This window comes from Scardinius erythrophthalmus, assembly GCF_964197995.2.
Source record: "Scardinius erythrophthalmus genome assembly, chromosome: 20".
In the NCBI taxonomy this organism is placed as follows: Eukaryota; Metazoa; Chordata; class Actinopteri; order Cypriniformes; family Leuciscidae; genus Scardinius; species Scardinius erythrophthalmus.
Genome location: NC_138240.1, coordinates 4,294,479 through 4,317,323, shown reverse-complemented (window position 1 = coordinate 4,317,323; position 22,845 = coordinate 4,294,479). Strand labels below are relative to the sequence as shown.

General features: G+C 37.6%; 1 protein-coding gene across 1 annotated transcript; it reads right to left on the bottom strand.

Annotated features, from left to right (window-relative positions):
- Positions 1–1,722: 1,722 nt before the first annotated feature.
- vsig8b (V-set and immunoglobulin domain containing 8b) lies at positions 1,723–20,043 on the bottom strand. Its single transcript, XM_081348978.1, has 8 exons — positions 19,882–20,043; positions 18,126–18,229; positions 13,465–13,634; positions 7,324–7,525; positions 5,330–5,479; positions 4,955–5,077; positions 3,540–3,678; positions 1,723–2,234 (listed from the first exon to the last, which is right to left on the bottom strand). Exons 2-8 carry the CDS (start codon positions 18,199–18,201, stop codon positions 2,003–2,005), a joined length of 1,092 nt encoding a protein of 363 aa, XP_081205104.1. The 5' UTR covers positions 18,202–18,229; positions 19,882–20,043; the 3' UTR covers positions 1,723–2,002.
- Between the last annotated feature and the right edge of the window lie 2,802 nt (positions 20,044–22,845).

Here is a 22,845-nt window from a genome sequence, read left to right as displayed (position 1 = left end):
GAAGCGTTATAAATAATATTGACTTGTGGGGCTGGACTTCACTTCAACAAGAACAGATTTCTGCCCCATGTGTCACAGCTCAGACCGCTTTCGCTCTTTATGAACACAAAAAACAAACAAACAAACAAAATTCTGTGCAATCCGATCCTTGAAACTACTCTGATGATTCATTAAGTAATTTGCATATGGGTCTGGGGGCATGATTTATTCAGTAATGTAAGGCTGGTGCCAGTACGTCTGATTGACCCCTCGATGAAACAAAAGACCCTCATGAGAATTAACACTTGAACTACCTCCTGCATATGTAACAGGGATTTCTGAGACGCAGCACACAGTGCAGTTCACACTTCACACACTATCTCCCCTTCATTCCCCCCTTCCTCCTCGCCTGAAATACACTAAAAACCTATGCAATGTAAACTATGTACAAGAAGTATCTATGCATGTTTGATATTTATATCTGGTAAAATGGTCTCATTCTCCCAACCATAATGAAAAGCTAAAAGAAGTTATAAAATATGAGAAAAGTGATGTGTCCCTTAAAGGTGTTTCTCTCCCCCAGATCCTCCATTCAGACTGTACCTCCTGTATGTAAAACAAGAACCTATTCAAATACAAATTCTGATCTCACAGTGTGAATCCCTGAATAGGGAGCCAAAATCTAATTATAATGACAGACCCCACCATTTGGTAAGAATATTGAATTATCTGGGTATATAAGGAAAAGGTGCAGAAAGTTCGAGGAGTCTGTAGGTTGACTGCCCACACAAACCCTGTGTGTAATTTTCGTTGACAGGTAATTTCTACAAATCATTCCATTTCTGAATTGTTATGTTATGATTAACTGATGATTTTATTCTTGCGAATTGGACTTTGAAGTATTACTTCATTACCTGGTCAATAAATTGTAAACGTTTGATTTTATTCTGAACGACTCCGAGATTTGTTTTTCCCAAATAAGATTAACGGATTCGTATATTGCCACAAGATTGCGTCAGAGATTAGCGACGGCTAATAACTGATATCAGGGAGTGTGCTGGCGACTTGGGTGGGTGGATGTGTTCCGATGTCTTCTGTTCTAATTTAATGTTACTTTAGATAAATGTACAGGCTTGATTAATTCAGAGCCAAAACCTACTTGTAAAACGATTGAATTAAGTTCCTGAAGGGCATCCAAGGGGGCTATACAAAATCTCTTTGATTGTTGTGCGTGTTCGGCAAAATCCTAGAGAATTAGCCAACTGCCTCAGCTCCTGATCTTCGGGACTGGCCACTTGTGTCGGAGACCTGGGTAAGGAACTCGGAGCGATATAGTCTTCCTGATCTAAGCGGGTAAAATACAAACAGAGTTTTAAGAGAATAATCAAATATTCGTTCACATTTTAATGATGCACAGATATCATTAAAACCTTTTCATTTTTGGAGTCAGATGAAACGAGCTATTGCATGTGAGAAAATATATTGCATTTAATCTTGTTGTGTTGCGTAAAAGGAAAGACAGTAGCGCGCAGAGAAACCTTCCCCGTATTATTGGAGACCTCCATTGGACCAATTAGACGGGCTTAAAGTAATAATAATTTTTTATATATTACATTTCATAAATTTTATTTAAATAAAAATAACTATTTATTGGCTAATTCATTCATCAAAATGAATTAAATTTTAAATAATTGAAAAACAGCCCTAGTAAACATCAACCACTCAGATGACACTTTATGTTTTACTTTCAATCTTAAAAGATTGAATTTATTGTTATAACAAAAAGTTAGTTTGTTAGTTTAATGTATTTAAATTTCCATTATCATTTTGACCACATTTCACCAAAACGACTGCAAATACTTATAAAACAATCATACAAAAATACAACAACACAACTATACACATATATTATTAGATCTCTATCTTGAACATTAGGAGAATTCACAAATGTAAGTATTCTTCTGTGCAGTATTAATGTCCTCAAATCTTCTGAGCGCAGTGTCCCCTGGCAGGACGTCAGATGTTATACGGGGTATCCGTATTTGCTGTCATACGTGAGCTGAGGCCTGTGATCAGACGCAAGCATGCTGGCTTCCCTTTGGACTCTGCTGAGTTCGGTGTGGGCACTGCTGCGACCGGATCCGGCTTTCTGTACGGGGTTGTAGTGGATCCCGTGGTGGACGCGGTAATTCCTTACAGAACGGAAGCTGGAGTTACGGCTTCCCGGGCGACTATCCGGAGCTGCGGTGTCCTCCCTGAGAAAGGAAAAATGTCACATGGTGTTAGCCACATTTATTTTTTGATATATATATATATATATATATGTATATAAATAAATAAATAAATAAATAAAGGACACATATATTTGGGGCCAGTCCAGTTAGGTACTATTGGGTGTGGTTACAGTTGATGAATAACAATGTACCAGTATTGGTGACTTGTCAGCCAGGTATTTATCCATGAGATTTGTTGTGAGACATTCTTTAACGCTGAACTAAAAGTACGTAGGCTACTTCTGCTGATGTAGTGTGAGACAGTATTCCAGTGTTGAGACATGCTGCATTCACACCCTCATCGTTATTAGGCTACCGTAATTACGAGATGACAACGCCTGACGTTCTACTTGGAGCTGTTCTCATAATGAGCTGTTCTTGGATGCATTTCTATGGCAACATTATCAACGGCAGGTCAGGTGCTACAGCGGTCAAGTTACAAGTTGGAATTACGAGTTCTACGAGGACATGAACGCTTTTTACGAGTTGGAAACTCAATTACAGTAATTCCGAAATAGCGTGAACACACCTCTATACCACCATTCCCATTCAAACCAATCAGTTTTTTGAGCAAAAATGGATTTTCACATTTGATAATTAAGTTTCACAATAGTAGAAGGAAGAAAACAATAGTTTTGGGCAATGTTTTCCTAAAAAGTGTGAAAATGCACTAAAATGCTTTCAAAATATCCTCTGGGTCTATGACTACGCCCAGGCAAACCTTCCCACTTTGTTGTTAGGGTGTGTTGGGTGGTTGCTAATGTAGTTGTGTAATGTGTTTATTAGTGCTTGCATACTGGCTCAAGTCAAAGAATCCAACTTCAAGTTTCACTGACATTCTTGTATCTGCGACTTTGCCTCCTTTAATGTACGTCTGTAGGATTTTAACTTTAAAGTCCGCATGAATTGAAAATTCACCCTATCTATTTTCCAAATGCATGTAATATATCTTATTGAAAACAATTCATGCCTACATAAATTGAATTTTTTTTTTTATGTCATAACTGGTCCTTTCGGTGTAAATGACTTCTCTCTGATGATGCATGCAGGACTTCTCCAATCATTTAGTCCACTTAAACTCGCGTTTATCTACCTCCATTTTCAGATCCAATCAACAACTGACGCATAGAAACCAACTCCCGCCCTACATTTTTTCCTTTTGGATAACCCGTTTCACTCGGATATATAAGTCATAATACGGAGGAAAAGATCTGTCGCTATACTTCTGTTTCATCAACATTCCACCTATTCCAATTTTTTTAAATATATAAACAAGCAATATCTTACCTGATCTCATTGGCTATCTCTTTTTCATAACGCCGCTTGTTGCAACAGCAAATCAGGAGCCAGATCAGCAGAAGGAGGAGGAGCAGCAGCAGCAAAGCACCAATCACAGCTCCCACAATCACTCCAACTTTATTGGTTGCTAGAGATTCCGATAAAAGCCAATAGATTATGTGAAGAAATGGCTCGCTCGACTCTAAACCTGAGAAACAATTCATCTGACAGTGCTGCAGAGGCTTCAATTGCCTTACAAAATCATCTGCAGATTAAATAGGTTAATCAAAATAATATGCAAAAAAATGCTCTGTTGAGTGAGTCTTACATATTTTGTTCAAGGACACATGCTGCATAATGGACTTCACAAACAGACATGCTACTGCATGTATTATATATGAACCTTGAACAGAAATGTGCTGAATACACAGGAAAATCACTGGATTTCTCAATTTCTCCATGGGTTCAATAAGCATAAAGACACTTTTTTTGTGCAAATAAATTGCTTTCAAGTATTTGGACACTTAAGCTACTTAAAGAAATAGATTTAAAAGGTCTCAAAAGCCTCAGGAACTTTTCAATTCACTAACGTCATGTTTTAAGCCATTTCTTTTAGCACAGAATCTTTAAATCAGATGGTGTTCTAGTGCTTTCTAGTGGATGTACACTTACCACAATACCAGTTTTAATGTTTTTGAAAGAAGTCTCTCCTGCTCACCAAGGCTGCATTTATTTAATCAGAAATACAGCAATATTGTGAAATATTAAAATTTAAAACATTATGTAATTTATTCCTGTGATCAAAGCTGAATTTTCAGCATCATTACTCCAGTCTTCAGTGTCACATGATCCTTCAGAAACCATTCTAATATGCTGATTTGCTGCTCAGTTATTATTGGTTAGCTCAATTATTAATAATTTTTTTATTATTATCATCAATGCTGAAAATAGTTTGTGCAATGAACAGTAACTTACTTGCCCAAAACTTTTGAATAGTAGTGTATCACGGTTTCCACAAAAATATTAAGCAGCACAACTGTTTTCAACTCTGATAATAATAAGAAATGTTTCTTAAGCACAAATCATATTATTAGAATGATTTATGAAGATAATGCTGCTAAAAATTCAGCTTTGATCAAATTGCAATAATATTTAATATAATTACTGAAATTTTTATCAAATTAATGCAGCCTTGGTGAGACTCAAAAACATCACAAAAAGTTCTCAGCTTCACACAGGTGTCCTTGCAGAGTAACTGCAGGTTAAATTCTCTATGATAATGAATCTTTTTGTGAAATGTCTGTTCTGGCTTCCTGTCAGATACAGCATATGGCACTCAATACTCAACGCTGACATGCTGTTGACATTCAGACGTCAAGTGTGTCTTACTTGTCTAAATACGTTGTGGATCCACCCATACTTACGGTTATAAGCTTGAAGGGCGTATGTGCATCGCTCCGCTCCGACTTCATTGCTGACCTCACAGAGGTACTTCCCCGTGTAGCTCTCGCTGTGGTTTGAGATGAGCAGCTCTCCGGTCAGGGGATCTTTAAACAAAAGAGTCATTCAGAATGAGCAGCCATTGCGAAAGGCCCGGCGGCGGCGTTTACGGCAGAGTGCACACAGTCAAACTTGTTTGGTTGCTATGAGGCTCAAAAAATTTTTTTGTTTTCATCTACAACAGCTGGCTTTACGACACACACGCCTGAAGCTACAGGTTCTTCATATTATGAAGCTTTCGCTTCAACTATCCGCTAGCGTTGCGCTAGATCTGCGCTCACCGCTGGGGACTCACTCACTCTGTGTTGCGGTTGGTGGCATGTTTCCACTTTCTTTGGTCCATGCATATTTCAGGGGTGATGAACCCTGGGAGGTTTTGCAGCGGAGCGAAACGGTTCCGCCCTTCTCCTCGCTACCTTCCAGCCAGCATTTAGGGGGCGAAGGTTGTACTGACAGAAACCAAAAGAAAAATAATCAGAGGTCATGGACAAAATCACATGGCTGATGCAAGGAACAAACTGATCTGTTACGAGCCTGCAACGTCAGTAATGAAAGCACTAGGCCTGGGCAATATAGAGTTATAAAATAATAATCATAATACATGTTGATATTTTTAAGTACTTTATATGCTGTAGGCTATATGTAAAAAAATACTTGACAGTGATCAGACATTGTAGCCAATTTGATTAAAAAGGTAGGCCTATTTAAAAAAAAAGAAAAAGTGTATACATATATTTAAATAGTTGAAAAGAAAGAAATTCGTCTTGGATAACTGTAACTTGGATCCCTTTCAGGTGTACAACACCAGCTTTTCACAATCTAATTCATTCCTCATAGATAAAATCAAGTCCTATAAATGTTTTCCTCATTGAATATCCTGTTTCACACAGAAAGGCGTCACATATAAGGGGAGTGCAATTTGATGTTGACACTCTCATACTTGGATGGATTGTGAGATTAGTGTCACGCTGTTTAGAAAATTGAATGGCCAGATAAAAATTGATTAAAAACATTGTAATATTCACAATGATGCCAAATTATACGACAGCAGCAAATTACAAATATATTATGAATATTTGATATATTGTCCAGCCCTTGACAAATATGTTGTCATGTTATTATAGTTTTATTATAAAATAATAACTTTTGTAAAATAATATTTGTTACTTGAAATCACGTTACTGAAAGCAAATACAATTTTAACTTATTTTGTAGCCAAGGCAACATTTCTAATTTTCATGTTTATTTTAACATTATGTGCTACAACAACTAAAATTTACATAAAAAATAAACTATATTACACATCAAATTTGAGATCACAAATATGTGGCAGATGTTGAATATAGCCTACTGTGGAAAAAAAACCCACATCTGCTCAAAATTAAGTTCCAAAAAGTAACGAAATATGTTTTATTTTATTCTTTTGCAATTGTTATTAAAACATCAGGAGAGTTTTATATTATTGCGGCAGTTAGAGATCAATCTGTGTTAGATCGTGAATATGTAATAATGATTGGCGAAACATTCATTCATTTAAGGGTTTAAAAAACAAAAGATGAGCACACAACAAAATTCCTAAAATTTTAACTAGAATTGAAATGAAAATGGATCATTTAAAAATAAAAACTAATTCAGAATATTGATATGAAGTATCTCAATGATACTGAAATAACAAGGGCCCTAGGTAGAGTTGTTATTATTATTATAAAAAAAAAAAAACTATTTTTGTTCACTGGAATAAAAAAAAAGAATACTATATAAAACAGAAACTTGAGTAAATACATTTACATGGCTCCAAAAAATAATCATGAATTATTTTTTATTTCACTTTTGAACGCTAAAGAAGCCCCAAAAGTACTATAGTAAAAATAGCCTACTATAATTAAAAAAATAGATATAGATTATAACCTCTCAACTGAAACTATAAAGGCTGCAAAAAATAACACAAAACTGAAATAAAATAGAATCAGCCTCAAGATCTAAAAATCCTAAACTATAATTACACTGGACTCTTAAAGGATCACAGCACCGAACTGGAGTTTTCCGAGAAAGTGGAAATCACTGAGGCTCTCGACAGACGAGGTGGCGGGGTTGGGCTGAGGTTAACAGAGGAAAACCGAAGGCAGGCGTGAACAAAGAGCATCCACCCCACCTGCCATTCCAGTCATGTCATCCTGAACGACTGGATGAAAGGGGCATGTTGGGGTGGAGAGAACCGGTACAACAGAAACCCAGCAGCTTGATAAGAGCGCCAGAGCAGGTCAGCAGAGACAGAGAATGTGCAAGTCCTCACCCAGCACCACTAAAGTGACTTTCCTGGAGTCGATGCCGGGTGTCTTCTTCACTTTGCACTGGTACGTGGCCGTGTCCGAGACCTTGAGGGTGGAGAAGGTGATCGTGGCGTCGCCGAGACTCGGGTCACCGACAAACTTCAAGCGACTCATCAGGTCTGTGTTTCCTAGCTGATAGAGTTTCCCTCCGGTGTAGGATAAGATCTGTCAGAGAGAGAAACCCAGTTCAGTGAGCCTTATCTAATATAACAGGTCTAACCACCTGCCGTCATTAACACTGAGCCGCTAATACACCGTAAACACGGATTTCTCCAAATCTCCACACACATCCCTGGAAAGCATGAAGTTAAGTAGTTTGGACGAGGGAGAAATGGGAGGAAATTACAAAAATCCATCAAGATGATATACGATTGATCAGGTGTAGACTGTGATCTCCTTGGAGCTGAGAAAACATTCTTACATTCTTGTCTTATCAGAAACACCAGATGTTACGTCAAGAAAAGCTGCACGGCATGCATTCTTTGCAGTTTTAAAATGACCTTTATTCCTTCAGTAGTTTCATTAATGTACACCGAAAAAAAAATGTTTTCATTCAGAAACTGCTAATAACAATCACAAAGAAACAGCAAGATATATATATATAAACTGTCCATGCAGTTTTAAATATTTTTTATTTTGACATATTTTCGCACTTCCAGTTATACTAAACCACAATGACAAATTGTGACAAGTTTAAGTCAAGTCAAGTCAAGTCAACTTTATTTATATAGCGCTTTTCACAATACAGATTGTATCAAAGCAGCTTCACAGTATTAAATAAAATAGTACATCAGTGTATGTTTCTGGTGTAAAACATCCACGTTTGGTAATGCAGATCAATAGCACTGTTGAATCGATTAATCAAATTAAGTATCCCCAACTGAGCAAGCCAAAGGCAACAGTGGCAAGGAACCGAAAAACTCCATTAGGTGACCTAATGGAGAAAAAAAAACCTTGGGAGAACCCAGGCTCAGTCGGGGGCCAGTTCTCCTCTGGCGTTTATGAAGTAGAGACCGGATTTAACTGTAAGATTAAAATATTATATGAATGCCTGGCTGAAGAGATGCGTCTTTAATCTAGTTTTAAACTGGGAGAGCGAATCTGAGCAACGAACAGTATCAGGAAGGCTATTCCAGAGTTTTGGTGCTAAATGTGAAAATGCTCTCCCTCCTTTGGTGGATCTGGATATCCTAGGTATGACCAGAAGCCTCGAATTTAGTGATCTTAAAGAGCGCGATGGATTATAGGGCGATAGAAGATCCGTTAAATAAACTGGAGCTAAGCCGTTTAGGGCTTTATAAGTCAGTAGCAATACCTTGTAATTAATACGGAACTTTATAGGTAACCAATGTAGTGATGATAAAATTGGTGTTATATGGTCAAACTTTCTTGATCTAGTAAGAACTCTAGCGGCGGCATTTTGGACTAACTGTAGCTTGTTTATTGAGGATGCAGGACAACCAGCTAATAAAGCATTACAGTAATCTAGTCTCGAGGTCATGAATGCATGAACTAGCTTTTCTGCATCAGAAACAGATAGCATGTTACGTAATTTAGCAATATCTCTAAGGTGAAAAAAGGCTGTTTTTGTAACATATGAAATATGATTTTCAAAAGACAAGTTACAATCTAATATAACACCCAGGTCTTTTACTGTAGAGGATAAAGTAACAGGACACCCTACTATGTTAAAGTTGTATTGAAGGAGGTTTTGTGGGCGGTTTTTTGAACCGATAAGTATTACCTCTGTCTTATCTGGATTTAATAAAAGAAAATTGTGCGTCATCCAATCTTTTATATCTTTAACACACTCTGTCAATTTGGATAATTTAGCGTTTTCATCCGGCCGTGATGAAATATATAGTTGAGTGTCATCAGCATAACAATGGAAACTAATTCCATGTTTCCTTATAATATTTCCAAGTGGCAGCATATATATTGAGAATAATAGAGGGCCTAACACAGATCCTTGCGGCACTCCATAGTTTACTGGAGTTATGATCGATTTTTCTCCGTTTAAATAGACAAAATGGTAGCGGTCAGATAGGTATGATCTGAACCAGCTTAATGCTTGTCCTTGAACACCGGTATAGTTTTGTAGCCGATCTAAGAGTATTGTGTGATCTATAGTATCGAACGCAGCACTAAGATCAAGTAAAACTAGTATTGAGATACAGCCTTGGTCAGAAGCTAAGAGTAAATCATTTGTGATTTTAACGAGCGCAGTTTCAGTGCTATGATGCGGCCTGAACCCAGACTGAAACTTTTCATAGGTGTCATTTTCTTGCAAGAAAGAGCCCAGTTGGGCAGACACAACTTTTTCTAATATTTTGGACATAAAAGGAAGATTTGAAATGGGTCTATAATTTGCTAGGTTATTTGGGTCTAATTGTGGTTTCTTAATTAGTGGTTTTATAACTGCCAATTTAAATGTTCTTGGAACATGACCTAAAGATAAAGACGAGTTAATAATATTGAGGAGAGGCTCTTCCACTATAGGTAACACTTCTTTCAATAGTTTAGTTGGTATGGGATCTAATAAACATGTTGTTGTTTTAGAGGAAATGATAAATTTATTTAACTCTTTTTGTTCTATAGTTGTAAAGCACTGTAATTGTTCTTGCGGGGTGATAATCGAGGCTGAATTATAAGGCGCGATTGAAGATTGAACGTTTACAATTGTGGATCTGATGTTTTCTATTTTCTCAGTGAAAAAATTCATGAAATCATTACTACTAAACTGTAACGGAATATTTTGTTCAGGTGACGCTTGTTTATTTGTTAGTCTAGCCACGGTGTTAAATAAGAACCTAGGATTGTTTTGGTTATTTTCTATTAGTTTGCGGAGATGCTCAGCCCTGGCCGCTTTTAGGGCCTTTTTATAGCGTGACGTACTGTCTTTCCAAGCGATTCTAAAAACCTCTAAATTAGTTTGTTTCCATTTACGCTCTAAATTACGGGTTTCTCTCTTTAGAACACGAGTAGTATTGTTGTACCATGGTGCTTTAATTTTCTCTCTGACCTTTTTTAGTCTCATAGGTGCAACAATATCCCATTTTCCAGAGAGAACGGTGCTCATAGTGCTGGTTAGTTCGTCTAGTTCATCTGTTTGTTTAGGTTCAGGCAGCAGCTGAGACAGATCCGATAAGCAATTTGAAAAATTATCTATGGTGGATGGAAGGATTGTTCTGCCTAATCGATAACGCGGCGCAGCATGATATATTACCGGGGTACGTAATATGCAAGTTACCATGTAATGGTCAGTTACATCATCACTTTGCGGAATGATATCTATATCGGTTGGATCGGTTCCATGTGATATAATTAAATCGAGTGTATGATTAAAACGATGAGTCGGTCCGGTAACGTTTTGCTTAACCCCAAAGGAGTTTAATAAGTCTATAAACGCAGCCCCTAACGTATCATTTTGATTATCTACGTGTATGTTAAAATCTCCAACAATTAATATTTTATCGACATTGACCAATAGATCTGAGAGAAAATTTGCAAATTCTTTTAGGAAATCAGCGTAAGGCCCTGGTGGTCTATATACGGTAGCCAAGGCTAAAGATAATAGGGATGTTTTTCTATCATCTAAGAGCGTAACATTTAGTACAAGTACTTCAAATGAAATAAACTTATAACCCGTTTTCTGAGTAACATTGAGAATATCTCTATAGATAGTTGCAATACCGCCGCCACGACCAATCAGACGGGGCTCGTGCTTATAGGAGTATCCTGCTGGAGTAGACTCATTTAGACCGAAATAATCATTTGGTTTAAGCCAGGTTTCAGTAAGGCAAAGTACATCTATGCTATTATCTGTGACTATTTCATTTACAATAACTGCCTTAGGTGTGAGTGATCTAATGTTTAGAAGACCTAGCTTTAGAAATTGTTTTTGTTTACTAATAGCAACATTTTCTGTTTTAATAACAATTAGATTTTTCCTAGATCCTGCAGTAGATTTATTATTTGATCGCACTAAACGAGGAATAGACACAGTTTCTATGCAATGTTCTACACTAGTATTTATATCAGTTAATTTGGTGCAGCAGAGACTATGATTTGGACTTTTGGTTACTAGTCAAAAGGTATTTAACGTTTTGGAGATGTTATCTGACAGAAGATCCGATCCGAATCTGTTTGGGTGAAAGCCATCAGCACGGTATAGCCTAGGACGCTCCCAAAACAGATTCCAATTATTTACAAAGAGCAGTTTCTGCTCATTGCACCATGACGTTAACCATTCATTTAGCGCGAATAATCTACTAAACTTGTCATGTCCTAGACGGTACGTGGGAAGCGGTCCTGACACAATGATCGTTATATCAGGCGATGTGCTGCGTACCGTATCGATCAGATTCCTGAAGTCTTTCTTCAGAACTTCCGTCTGGCGCAGCCTGATGTCGTTCACTCCCGCGTGCAATACCAAAGTTCCGACGCGCTCGTTATCGTTCAGAATCTCGGGAACGCGAGCAGCGATTTCAGAAACACGAGCACCAGGAAAGCAGTGACTGTGCACCTTATTTTTACCTGATGTAGCATGGACGTGCCGAACAATGGAATCGCCGATGATCACAGCATCGCGTTCTGTTTCGCGAAGAGCGGAGAAGCGGTTTTGTGTGGATAACTCGAAAACCGGGAGGGTCGGAGAGGGTCTTGGTCTAGACCTGACTCGCGTCTTCCGCTGCGGAAATATCCAGGCTTCGTGGTGGCGTGTTGGAGCCGGAGTGAACGAGACCATGGCTGATCGCGACCTTGGCGCTCGGAACCGATGCCGAGTAACGCACGGAGTAGACGAGGTCGGAGTCAGCCGGTTAGTAACATTAATCTCTGATTTGTGAGCATCAGCGCGTGATGTTTCAAGAGCTAAACGCCGGTCTCTCAGCTCGGCCTGTCTCACTAAAAGGTCGTGGATCTGTTTCTCAACAGCTTCCAGCTCAGACTGTACCGCGTGCAGCTCAAATGTGTCCTCACCTGCACCAAAAGGTAGACTACTTGCATCTGATATATTCGCCATTTTAACAGATGGACAGTAAGTTAGCAACGACACTACCAGTGATGCTATCAATTAATACTAATTTCTGACAAGCGTCTTAGATATAATCCGTCTTTTAAGTGGTACGGGTGTAGAGTAGACGCACGATAGGTGAAAAATGTTTGTAAGTGAGTGTTGAGAAGACGCGTTCAGCCGTGATCCCCGGGAGTAACCTATAAGAGTATCCAGCGTAGAATCACTAACAGGCTTGAGACACGTCTGCTCAACAGTCCGCGTTGTAACTATGAGGTTTGAGCAGTAGTGCTTCTCAGTGAGGAAAAGTAGAAAATGTTTGTTGTAAGTAAGTTTAAAGAGTAAAATCAAGAATTATAAATCAAATCGATAGAGCTCCAAAGACAACAACGCGTTCAGACGCGACGCATGCGCATTCGACAACAGGAGTTTAAGTCAATTACCTTTACTCAATACAAGATGAGAATGTGCTTTAAAGAGGTCCTGACATGAGAAGTCAAATTTTCCTTGAGCTTTTGATGTAAGAGGTCCCTTTAAGATAAACACTTTCAAAATGCTTTTGCGTTTTGGCTGTTAATTAACACGACAACGGCGTTTTGGGGACCTGAAAACCCAAACTTTTGAAAACGAGTTTCAAAGTGCATGTTTTGAAAACGATACTGTTATTGTCTCTGTAAACTACAAAAATGTGAATTTGTCAAAACGGTGACATTTTGCGCAAGCGTATTACATGTTCAGTCTAAAGGCGCAGTTTTTCTTTACGCAGTGACATCGCCAACTACTGGCCTGGCAGCAGAATACAGCGATTTAAGTCATTTTCACAGGGATCGTTTTGATCAATGGCGTCACCTGTACACAAAAGACACAAAGTAAAAACTTTTTCCCTTTTAGTACATTATTGAGTACATTATTGTCATGTAAACATGGCCTTACTCGTGTGCTATAGCGAGTGGGCGTTGATACTTCTCCTATGCAATGAGGTTAGCCAATCATAACAATGGCTGTTTACTGACACAAGGAACATATTCAATAAAAATATCCATGTCACGACCACTTTAATCTCCATTTTGTACTCTCAGTGCCCTCTCACCAGCTCATCTTTCTGGGTCATGTCTGGACTGACGAGTGTCCACTCAATGTCCAGGTCTCCGACATCTGTGGTGCTCACGGTGTACGTGCAGCCCAAAGTAACACTCTCCCCCTGGGCTTTCTTGATTGTCTGTGGTTCCGTAGTCGTCACCTGTATAGCCCACGTAAGAGCTAAAGGTTCACAGAGAGAGATACAGAATAATTAATTAATGACTATTCATTTTACAAACACCTGTCTTGTCCAATTCCAGTGGCGGATACACAATGTCATTAATAGGTGGGCCTGGTGAATATACGGGGGGGGGGCTCGGTTTTTTAAGCTTATACACGCCCAGTGGTGTAACTTTGCTAAATTAGATATATGTACATTGTACAATAACATTACGATGTCCATCGATTTAAATAGTATGCTACATTTTTCGTTTAATGAGATGTAGCCAAATATATGCTGTATAATAGATTTGTTTTGTGACTAAATAGATTCGCTTATTTGAATATACACCTAAATGGTCCAGGGGTAGAACTTTCACCAACAGTGTCAGAGGTTGTGGGATCTAATCTGAACCAGCATAGTTTTTTTTTTTTTTTCCATCAAAACTGATTATGTTCATCAGTGGTTGTATATCAAGGAGGGACACGTGTGCATTATGATGTGTGATGATTTCACCAGAACGAATAGAGAGTATCCGCAACGGATTGAAGCGCGCGTCGAGTCAAGACAGTGCGGTGTGTGCGCGAGCCACACGAGAGACTGTATCAGCACCACTGATCGCAGCGGCAACAAGCACTTTCATCACTTGATTTAAAAAACACATTTCAGCGCTAGATCGTCTCTTATTTAACAAACGAACGAAATGAATGCTCTGCTGGTTAACTGGAGATGTTTATTTGTAGAATTGGTACATTCGTGCCGCGAAATGTTTTAAAAAGTGGTGGGGACATGTCCCACCCGCCCCACTCGCAAATTACGCTTATGTAACATGCACGCCTGATAAAATATGTCAACTATAGCAGATCGGTACATAGGTAGTGAATTTAACTACCTTGTACTCATGTCAGTCAGCCCTCCGCGGCTGCTTTAAACCTGAAGTTCATCTGTCTGTCACGCGAGTCGCAAGTAGAGAGTGGTGTTGCGTGATAGCATCACTGGACTGACACGTGATATGCCGACATAATATTTTTCTTTTGTAGCTATTTTTCGTAGCTATTGTACATAAATGTCCTCAGGAAACTATTAAAATGAAATTATTTATTAATTCATTATTATTTTTATTAAAATTTAAAAATTAAATTGTTTTTATTAATCTGATTGGGTGGGCCACCGGTCAATCTGGGTGGGCACGTGCCCACCCAGGCCCACCCATAAATCCGCGCCTGGTTTGGACAATCGAAATTGGACAATCAAGCAATCAAGTCTCTTCAGAAAATTTGGACCAAACCGAAGGAAGATATTTGCTTTTAAAGAAATCGTTTTTCGTAAATCGCCCCGGAACACGATTTATAGATTGAACAGAATATGTCATTATTCATGACAGAATATGCTAATCAATGACTAGAAGATAACTACACATAATCTATCAAAATTCATCAACTAACCATTCAGAAATGTCATGTTGCATTCTACATGGTCACTTCTTGAGTCTCTCCATCATCGTCTGACTCCCGTTTGAACATAAAAGTCTAAACGTTGTTGAAATTTTCAGTGCAACTTTCTGTGTGAGGTAAAAGGACACAAGCTGTTGAAGCTCCGCCCTCTGTGCCGGGATCAGCAGCTCATTTGCATTTAAAGGGACAAACACAAAAACGGTGCGTTTTTGCTCACCCTCAAAAAGTGACAATTTTAACATTGCTATATAAAATGATCTGTGGGGTATTTCCAGCTAAAACTTCACATTCACACTCTGGGGACATCAGAGACATATTATTTGCTTATACTATGGGGCAGTTGAATGCTTGAATCTGGTTGGTCGACAAACGTTCTAAGGTGTGTAATTATTTTCAGGGAAACACACGGCTAAAGTAGTTCCAGGCAGGTCTTGACCGAATTACAGGTCCATATCACTTCGCCAAATGATTTCAGTTATTTCAAAGGTCTGTACAGCCTAGAACAACAACATGACCAAAACCTACAACGACACTGACCAAGCAAATAAATATAGTAAACAATAGGATAAAAACGTCAAATTATATCCACAAAATTCAATTTTATTATGTATGGAAAGCACATACTCTCTTTCTCCCACTCTCCCACTCAAACACACACACATACAGTACACACACTCGCATAGAAACGTGTTGTTAGCACTGCTCTGACGATGTTGTCAGTAAAATAGTTTAAGAACTTAAAAGCTACATGACATGTATCACTAGCGAGGTAATAACGGTGTTGTTCTTGGAGAAGATAAACTTACAGTTTTGCTATTATTAGAGACGGGCTCAGACCGAGGTAATTCACATCTCTCTCTCTCTCTCTCTCTCTCTCTCATTAACTGCATTAGTCTGCTATTAACGGCTCAAGACACCATTACTAGCTCTAAAATGACGTTTTGGAATTAACAACAACAAAAAAAAATTGTCCTAAACTCAAGAGCGTTTTAATGACAAACACCTAATGTCTTGAAATACATGATCTGAAGAATATTTTGAGGTGTGGAAACTGTAGTGCTATTAGGGTTAATAGCACTACGGTTACCGCACCTCAAAATATTCATCAGATCATGTATTTACATTAATCATGTATGCATTAATAGCACTAAAACCTAACCCTAACCTTTTCTAATGGCCTATTTCAAAGGCCCGTCGTTAATTATTCCTCACATAACTTATCCAATCATGTTTGGGCCACGACCATCAGTTTTTGCACATTTAATTAAAGAGCGCTTTTGTGTTGCATTTTCTCCCTGAAACTTTCTCCACCGAAACCAGCCGCTGTTTTGTTTATAATGCAAATGAAACAGGCTTTTCACAGTTTTTCAACTGCACGTTATTTATAAATGAGCTGTTATGTTTGGCTAACCTCTTTGCATGTCAATGACATCTCCAAGTTGCTAAATATTACTTAGCCCTTTGATATGTGCTCATGTGTTAATGTGCTCATAGTTGTGACTTCATAACTGTGGCTATTTCTGACGAAACCATTTCTGCAGCTTCATTTCAATGATTGGTCTGAGGAACAAGTGACATGACACCATTTATTTTGAAAGAGCACAAACGATCCTGTTTTCCATGATATGCACTTTAAAAAGGGATCAAGAGGGGGATTTGCTATAATGAATCACGGTTGCTAATAATGCCATTTATCTGCACATTCTGTCTGTGCTAGAAAATCTGCTAGGTGCAATTTCCATGCTTCAATCATGCGGATTGGTTCTGAGTGTTGGTTGTGTGGAGGATGATACAGACAGCATCGCTCCACATATCCAGACACCATCCATCGGCTCTTTAAAATGCTGAAAGTGCACTTGCATGGTGCTTCTGGATATTTGGACGGTAATAACTTTCTGCTCCCATATTTGATGAATTACCTGAGCCATGATCACTAGAAAATGTTTTTTACGGATGGAATAGTATAACCTTAACTGCACCAAGCAGAATATCTTAAAAATAAAGCTTCCAAAAGGGGGTGTTCGGTGGTGTGAAGAACATTTCAAAAAAATCTAAAGAACCTAAAGGGTCCATGAATATTAAAGGTTGTTCACGGAACCCTAAATGTCAATACAACCTTTCTTTTTTTAAGAGTGAAAAGAGGCATGTTAATGCTGGAAGCAAAATTAATACTCATGGCACAATGCTAATTTATAACATTTAGTGCTTGTTAAAGCTTCGACAAAGGCCACAGCTGTGAAGGTCACAGAAATGTTACCAAACAACAACGGTTTACTATCATCAGAAACTGAATGGGAAGACTTGAAGCCTGAAATAACAATTAGGTGATCTATGCAATGTGAGCTGATGTACTTTACTGTCTTCGGATGCTCCTGTCACTGTCTTTGTGTCTTAAATTCACAAACAACTGCTCTGATTACAGATGAGCAATCTTTGCTTGGGGCATATGATTTTTGTTTTTTTGCTTTTTGGGAAATGCTACAGATTTTCAGGTTTGGTTTGTTTTTTGCACAACCAACACAACTGAACATGTCAGACAACTATGTCATTCCTATTAGCATTGCACTTTCACATAAAATGCAGGGAGTGTCTGTGCTTTACGGATCGCCTCTCTCAGCTGGAATAAAAACAGTCCAAGCATGAATGTGTTGAGCAACACCGCTGGGCTAAACCCATGGAAGACGGTTGATGTATGGTTAAAAATTATGCATTTTCATGCTCTATAATTTCAGTGCACTCAATACGATGCAAATCGCACTCACACATAATGAACTATTGTTTTGTTGACGCTACATCTGCTGCTTTTTTAAAAGTCTGAAAATGCACATGCAAGTGCATTGAACTGAATCTCAGAACCAGTAATATTCAGAGCTAGAATTTGCATAAAGCAGAGTGGGAGGCCAGTGCAACTTCTTAATATGCAGGGTTAATTTATGCATAACATGGTCACACTGCCGTGGAAACTCAATACAGCCCACACAAAGTGAAGAGAAAAGTGACCTTTAACACAGAAAACCCTCAAAGAGATTGTTAAATAAATAAATATATTTCACACACCTGCATGATTTAGACACGCCGCAATGACGTATAATGCAGCCAGCGGTAAGGGGAAGTTGATCCAAAACTTGCTCATAGCCAAATATCAACTTTTCACTGAAACCCTGGGGGGAAAGAAGAACAGACTGTCATTGTCGCTCGCTGACTGGACACCTCATTTGCAAGTGTGAGCCATTTGATTCTGATAAGGGTCTCAGTTATGGCAAATTCAAATGTCATTTTAACGCAACTGGAATGAGAAAGTCTCCAGTTTCGATTCAAAGGTGTAAAGAAACAACAACATTAATCACTCTGAAGTAGTAAAGGAGAAATGTCAACAAAAGAAATATGGCACAGAAAAATGAAATCAGGAACTATAGACTTGTATCTGACAGATATAGCCTTTTTAAAAGCCAATACTGAACCCAATTTATAATGCTACTGTATATACAAACAAATAAACACTAAATAAATAAGATTATTTATAAGAAATAATAAAAAAATTGAAATAAAAAAATATATAATTCACTTAAATAAATAATGCATTTTATTGTCTCTTTAATTAGTTCTTCCTGTTTAAGAGTGTTGGAGTGGTATATTTGCCCGATTGATCCACTATTCAGATCAAAGAAAAACACACACACACACACACACACACACACACACACACACACACACACACACACACACACACACACACACACACACACACACACATATATATATATATACTGTATATATACATATATATATATATACTGTATATATACACATATAATGACACATACACACACACACACACACACACACACACACACACACACACACACACACACACACACACACACATATATATATATACTGTATATATACACATATAATGACACATACACACACACACACACACACACACACACACACACACACACACACACACACACATATATATATATATATAAAAAATGTTATGTAAAATACAATTTTAATAATAACAATATTAATAATTGAATAAATTAATTAAAAAAAAAGTTTTTACATTTTTTTACACACATTATTTACTTAATTTAAAACCTACATTTCAAAACAAAAATTGTGCACTAACAAATGATAAGTGTGTTTGGATATTTTTGACCAGTTTGTCATCAGACAAATTCAAAAATCTCAAACACGGCCTGATTTATCTGCCAGACCAATATTTTCGCCTATCACTATTTTCATTTCCTGTGTAAATCACTCTAGAGAATGGCAAATAAGGCATTTAGTAGCCTACAGTGTGACTAAAACATTATAATGTTTGAAACACCAGGTGGAGTTATCAAAAAAAAAAAGAAATAAAAAGGGGCAATTAAAAGGGAAATGGGTTACTTGTTAAAATCTCAAAGCACTGAAACTGTGATTGTTATCAGTGTGTCTATAAATCATTCAAGGAACAAATCATGAGTCAGTGTTGCTGCCAATAAAACACACAGTAATTAAAACTTTGAGGAAGAGAGTTCTGTCACAACTGAAAACAGCTCAAATACAGTAGGCCTATGCTTTCGATTCCATGAGCCTTCTTTGAGCACTTGCTTACTGACAGTCTGCAATACTCATCTCAGTCTCATAAGAAATGAAATAAGCCAGAAAAACAAATTAATGGAAGTCAGAGGTGGCAAGGATCTTTTAAAGAGCAAAGTTCAAACTACATTTCTTCCTATCACACCCAACTAGCTTTGTTTTCTTCTTATAAATCTTATGTAAACCCAATAAGAGTATTCTGTGAAAAAATATAAATTACCTCTCAACGGAGCAACCGATTTCAGAATAATCCAACAAACCCCGCAGTTCTATCAGTTGTTTTCTTTGCGGTTTCCTCAACTCAAACCCGCACTAAACAGGTGTTTCCGCTCAAGCTCCGCCCCCTCACAGCATTCCACCAATCACAGAGAATCACAAACTCAGTGAAACCCGCTGCTGACCCGCCTATTTACACCTGACGTGTTTGTTTAGTGATTCATGGCCTCTGTGTAGGCAGTCGAGCTTCATTCCAGTGAAATATTCCCCTTGGATTATCTAATGCAAAATGTGTTCAAAGAATCACTGTAAGTAAGTGGATTAAATAAGCTATTTTGAAGTAAAGAGTCCTCGAGAGGATTTCATGATCCAAACACAGTGTTCACAGAAAAGCAGTGCTTCTCATTTGGATATTGAAAACAATTCTAAATATGAATAATACAATATAACTAGCCATAAAGTCATCCGTAGTTAGAATATCAAAATATACATTTACATTTGCAAGGGCAGATTCCCATATTTGTTAGTGTTGAAGGTGAAATACTTCACACATTGTATTTTGGGGAAATATGACTAATACTAATTCAATATTAGTGCTTGTTCTGTGTGTTAGGTTGATACATCACACTTGTTGTTTATGAGTTTACAAAACTGTGGGTTTTCTTACTCAGCCTGGCCATGTGAGTCATTTTTCATTTTGTTTGGCCTGTGCAATTCAGGGTAATATTAATGCATTTCATGTTTGGTTTAATGATCATTTTCTTTACATTCGATAAACAGTTTTTGACACTGTGTTGGCACTGTCCTAATACAAAATGCAAAACCGAATGAGAACCACTGCACTGAAGTGTGTCTTGTTGCATATTGCATGACAAATGTGAGCTTTTTTTTGTGTCAACATTATTTTTTAGAATACATTTTATTCACATGAATTTTGTATTAAGCTCAAAAGGCCAATGTGTTGGTTAAAGTAGTGTTTATTTTGGAAATGCAACTTTAGGCTGATGTAAAAACCTAAATACTGTTGTTTCAGAGGGGAATCGGCTTGTTTGCTCACATTACTCCCACTAATTATCACTACCAAAACATGTACAATACAAGGAGAATCAATCTTTGCTGTCACTGTAGGCGATGGATGTGTGTACACGGCCTCAGATGAAGTCTTCTGTCAGTCAAGAGCTCTTTTGATCATCAATGCCACCTCAAACTCCCACAGCTACACACAGAACCGTGGAAATGCTGATATGATCACCCTGGCAACATCATCGCCGAGCCTCTGAGGACAAAAAAACAAGGTGAGTGTGAGTGTGTGTACAATTCACAATTGAGGAAGCGGGTCTCGTTCATGAGTATGAATCTGAATTTTCCTTCTTACAGGACTTTGTCTCTGTTTTACAAGATTTCTCTTTGTGAAGTTTGAAGTGGTTTTAAAAGCTTGCAGTTTGAAGGTTTTCAGTAGGTTTTGAGTAGTTTTAAAAGCCAGATAGACAGATAGATAGATTTAAATAAATATTAGATAGATAGATACAAATATTAGACAGATTGATGATTTAACATGTTGCTAGCATGTTTTAGCATGTTGTTAACATGAATTAGCATGTTGTTTGTTAGTGTAATTTTAATGACCTCATCTGTCGATAAAATGCCGATGAATTAGCTGGTGCAATTATATCCACATCGCTATGATCAGATGTTTTCTTAACTGTCGTTTTCTCACATTTTCGTGAGTATATTGGGGCCTTGAATCACGTTCAGTCAGTCTCTTATGTTGCTGACTGCAGTTTCACTAATCGCTAATAACAATTCCACACATAGCCCCTTTAAATACAATGAAATGATTAATACGTATAGTAGCCTAATATAAAGGATTTAGCCTAACGAATTAAATGGTGTACATGACCAAAGTTTTTGTGTTTGAGGTTCAGTCTGACTCTTTGCTAACACAAAAGCAATGTTCTCCTCGTCTCGATTCTCGCAGGCTTTGCTTCAAGGCCGACAGCCTAATCGTTGAGATAGCGGCCGCTGATAATTGGTGCCGATTAGGAATTTAAGACCTTTCAATGTAGTTTTCCCTGAAGACCCTGAGATATGAGCTTTACAAATCCTTATCTCTTCTTATCAAGAACAAAGAAAGCATCTTGTGGTTTTCAATGAAGCAGTTCATCCAGTGAACTCAGTCCATTAGTAGTGAGAAAACATTGACACCAGATGAGAGGACGTGACCGTACTTTGCTGTTTTCTATATGATGTGATGCTTTGAAAATAACTCTGTGGTTTTGTTTTGTTGTGCGCACGACTTAATCTAACATCTGACTTTAAAGAGCAACCGTATACGTCAAGCTGTCTCTTTAAAAACGGTACAGTATTTTCAGTCATTTCTGATTGCCAAAGTGGTGACTGGAAAATCTCAGAAAATCTTCAGTTCATGAGTCATCTGCAGACACTTGACCCAGTTTGACTCCAAAATATATTTTCATATAAACAACATATGGAGTATTTCTAGAAGCACTAGATTCCACCTGTTAAATTTATAGATATTTTATAATTTTGTATACGTACATTTTTATTTGGATGAAGAACATTACATTTTATAGAATGCTCAAATTTACCCCTATTTGTAATGTCAATATTTATTTTTATTATCTGAAAACGATTTGGTGGATTATTTTATAGAGCTCTATGGTGCAAGATACATTTCCATTGACAGTCTTTGGATTTATACAAACACTCTGTAATTTATTTTATACCAAGCAATAGTGAGTGAATAGAGAAATATACCATCAATAAATAATGCTTACTGGCCATGAGACTGTATTTTGTATCATTATGTTAAGTAATAAGTAGAAAATATTTTTCCTTGTGACAAAATGATTATTTCAAGCCGTTCGTCGTGTTTGTGGCATGGAGCGTAGGATAATGTATTTTGCAGCATCATGTATGAAATGAGACGGTCTCCATCTTTTGATGA

What these genes read in the sequence shown, in the direction of transcription:
- vsig8b (XM_081348978.1), bottom strand. Translation starts at nt 18,201, where the DNA reads ATGAGCAAGTTTTGGATCAACTTCCCCTTACCGCTGGCTGCATTATAC. An exon ending in GGCGTGTCTAAATCATGCAG is followed by an intron (nt 13,635 to 18,125) that starts GTGTGTGAAATA and finishes GTGAACCTTTAG; the next exon opens with CTCTTACGTGGGCTATACAG. An exon ending in GAGATAGCCAATGAGATCAG is followed by an intron (nt 2,235 to 3,539) that starts GTAAGATATTGC and finishes TTCCTTTCTCAG; the next exon opens with GGAGGACACCGCAGCTCCGG.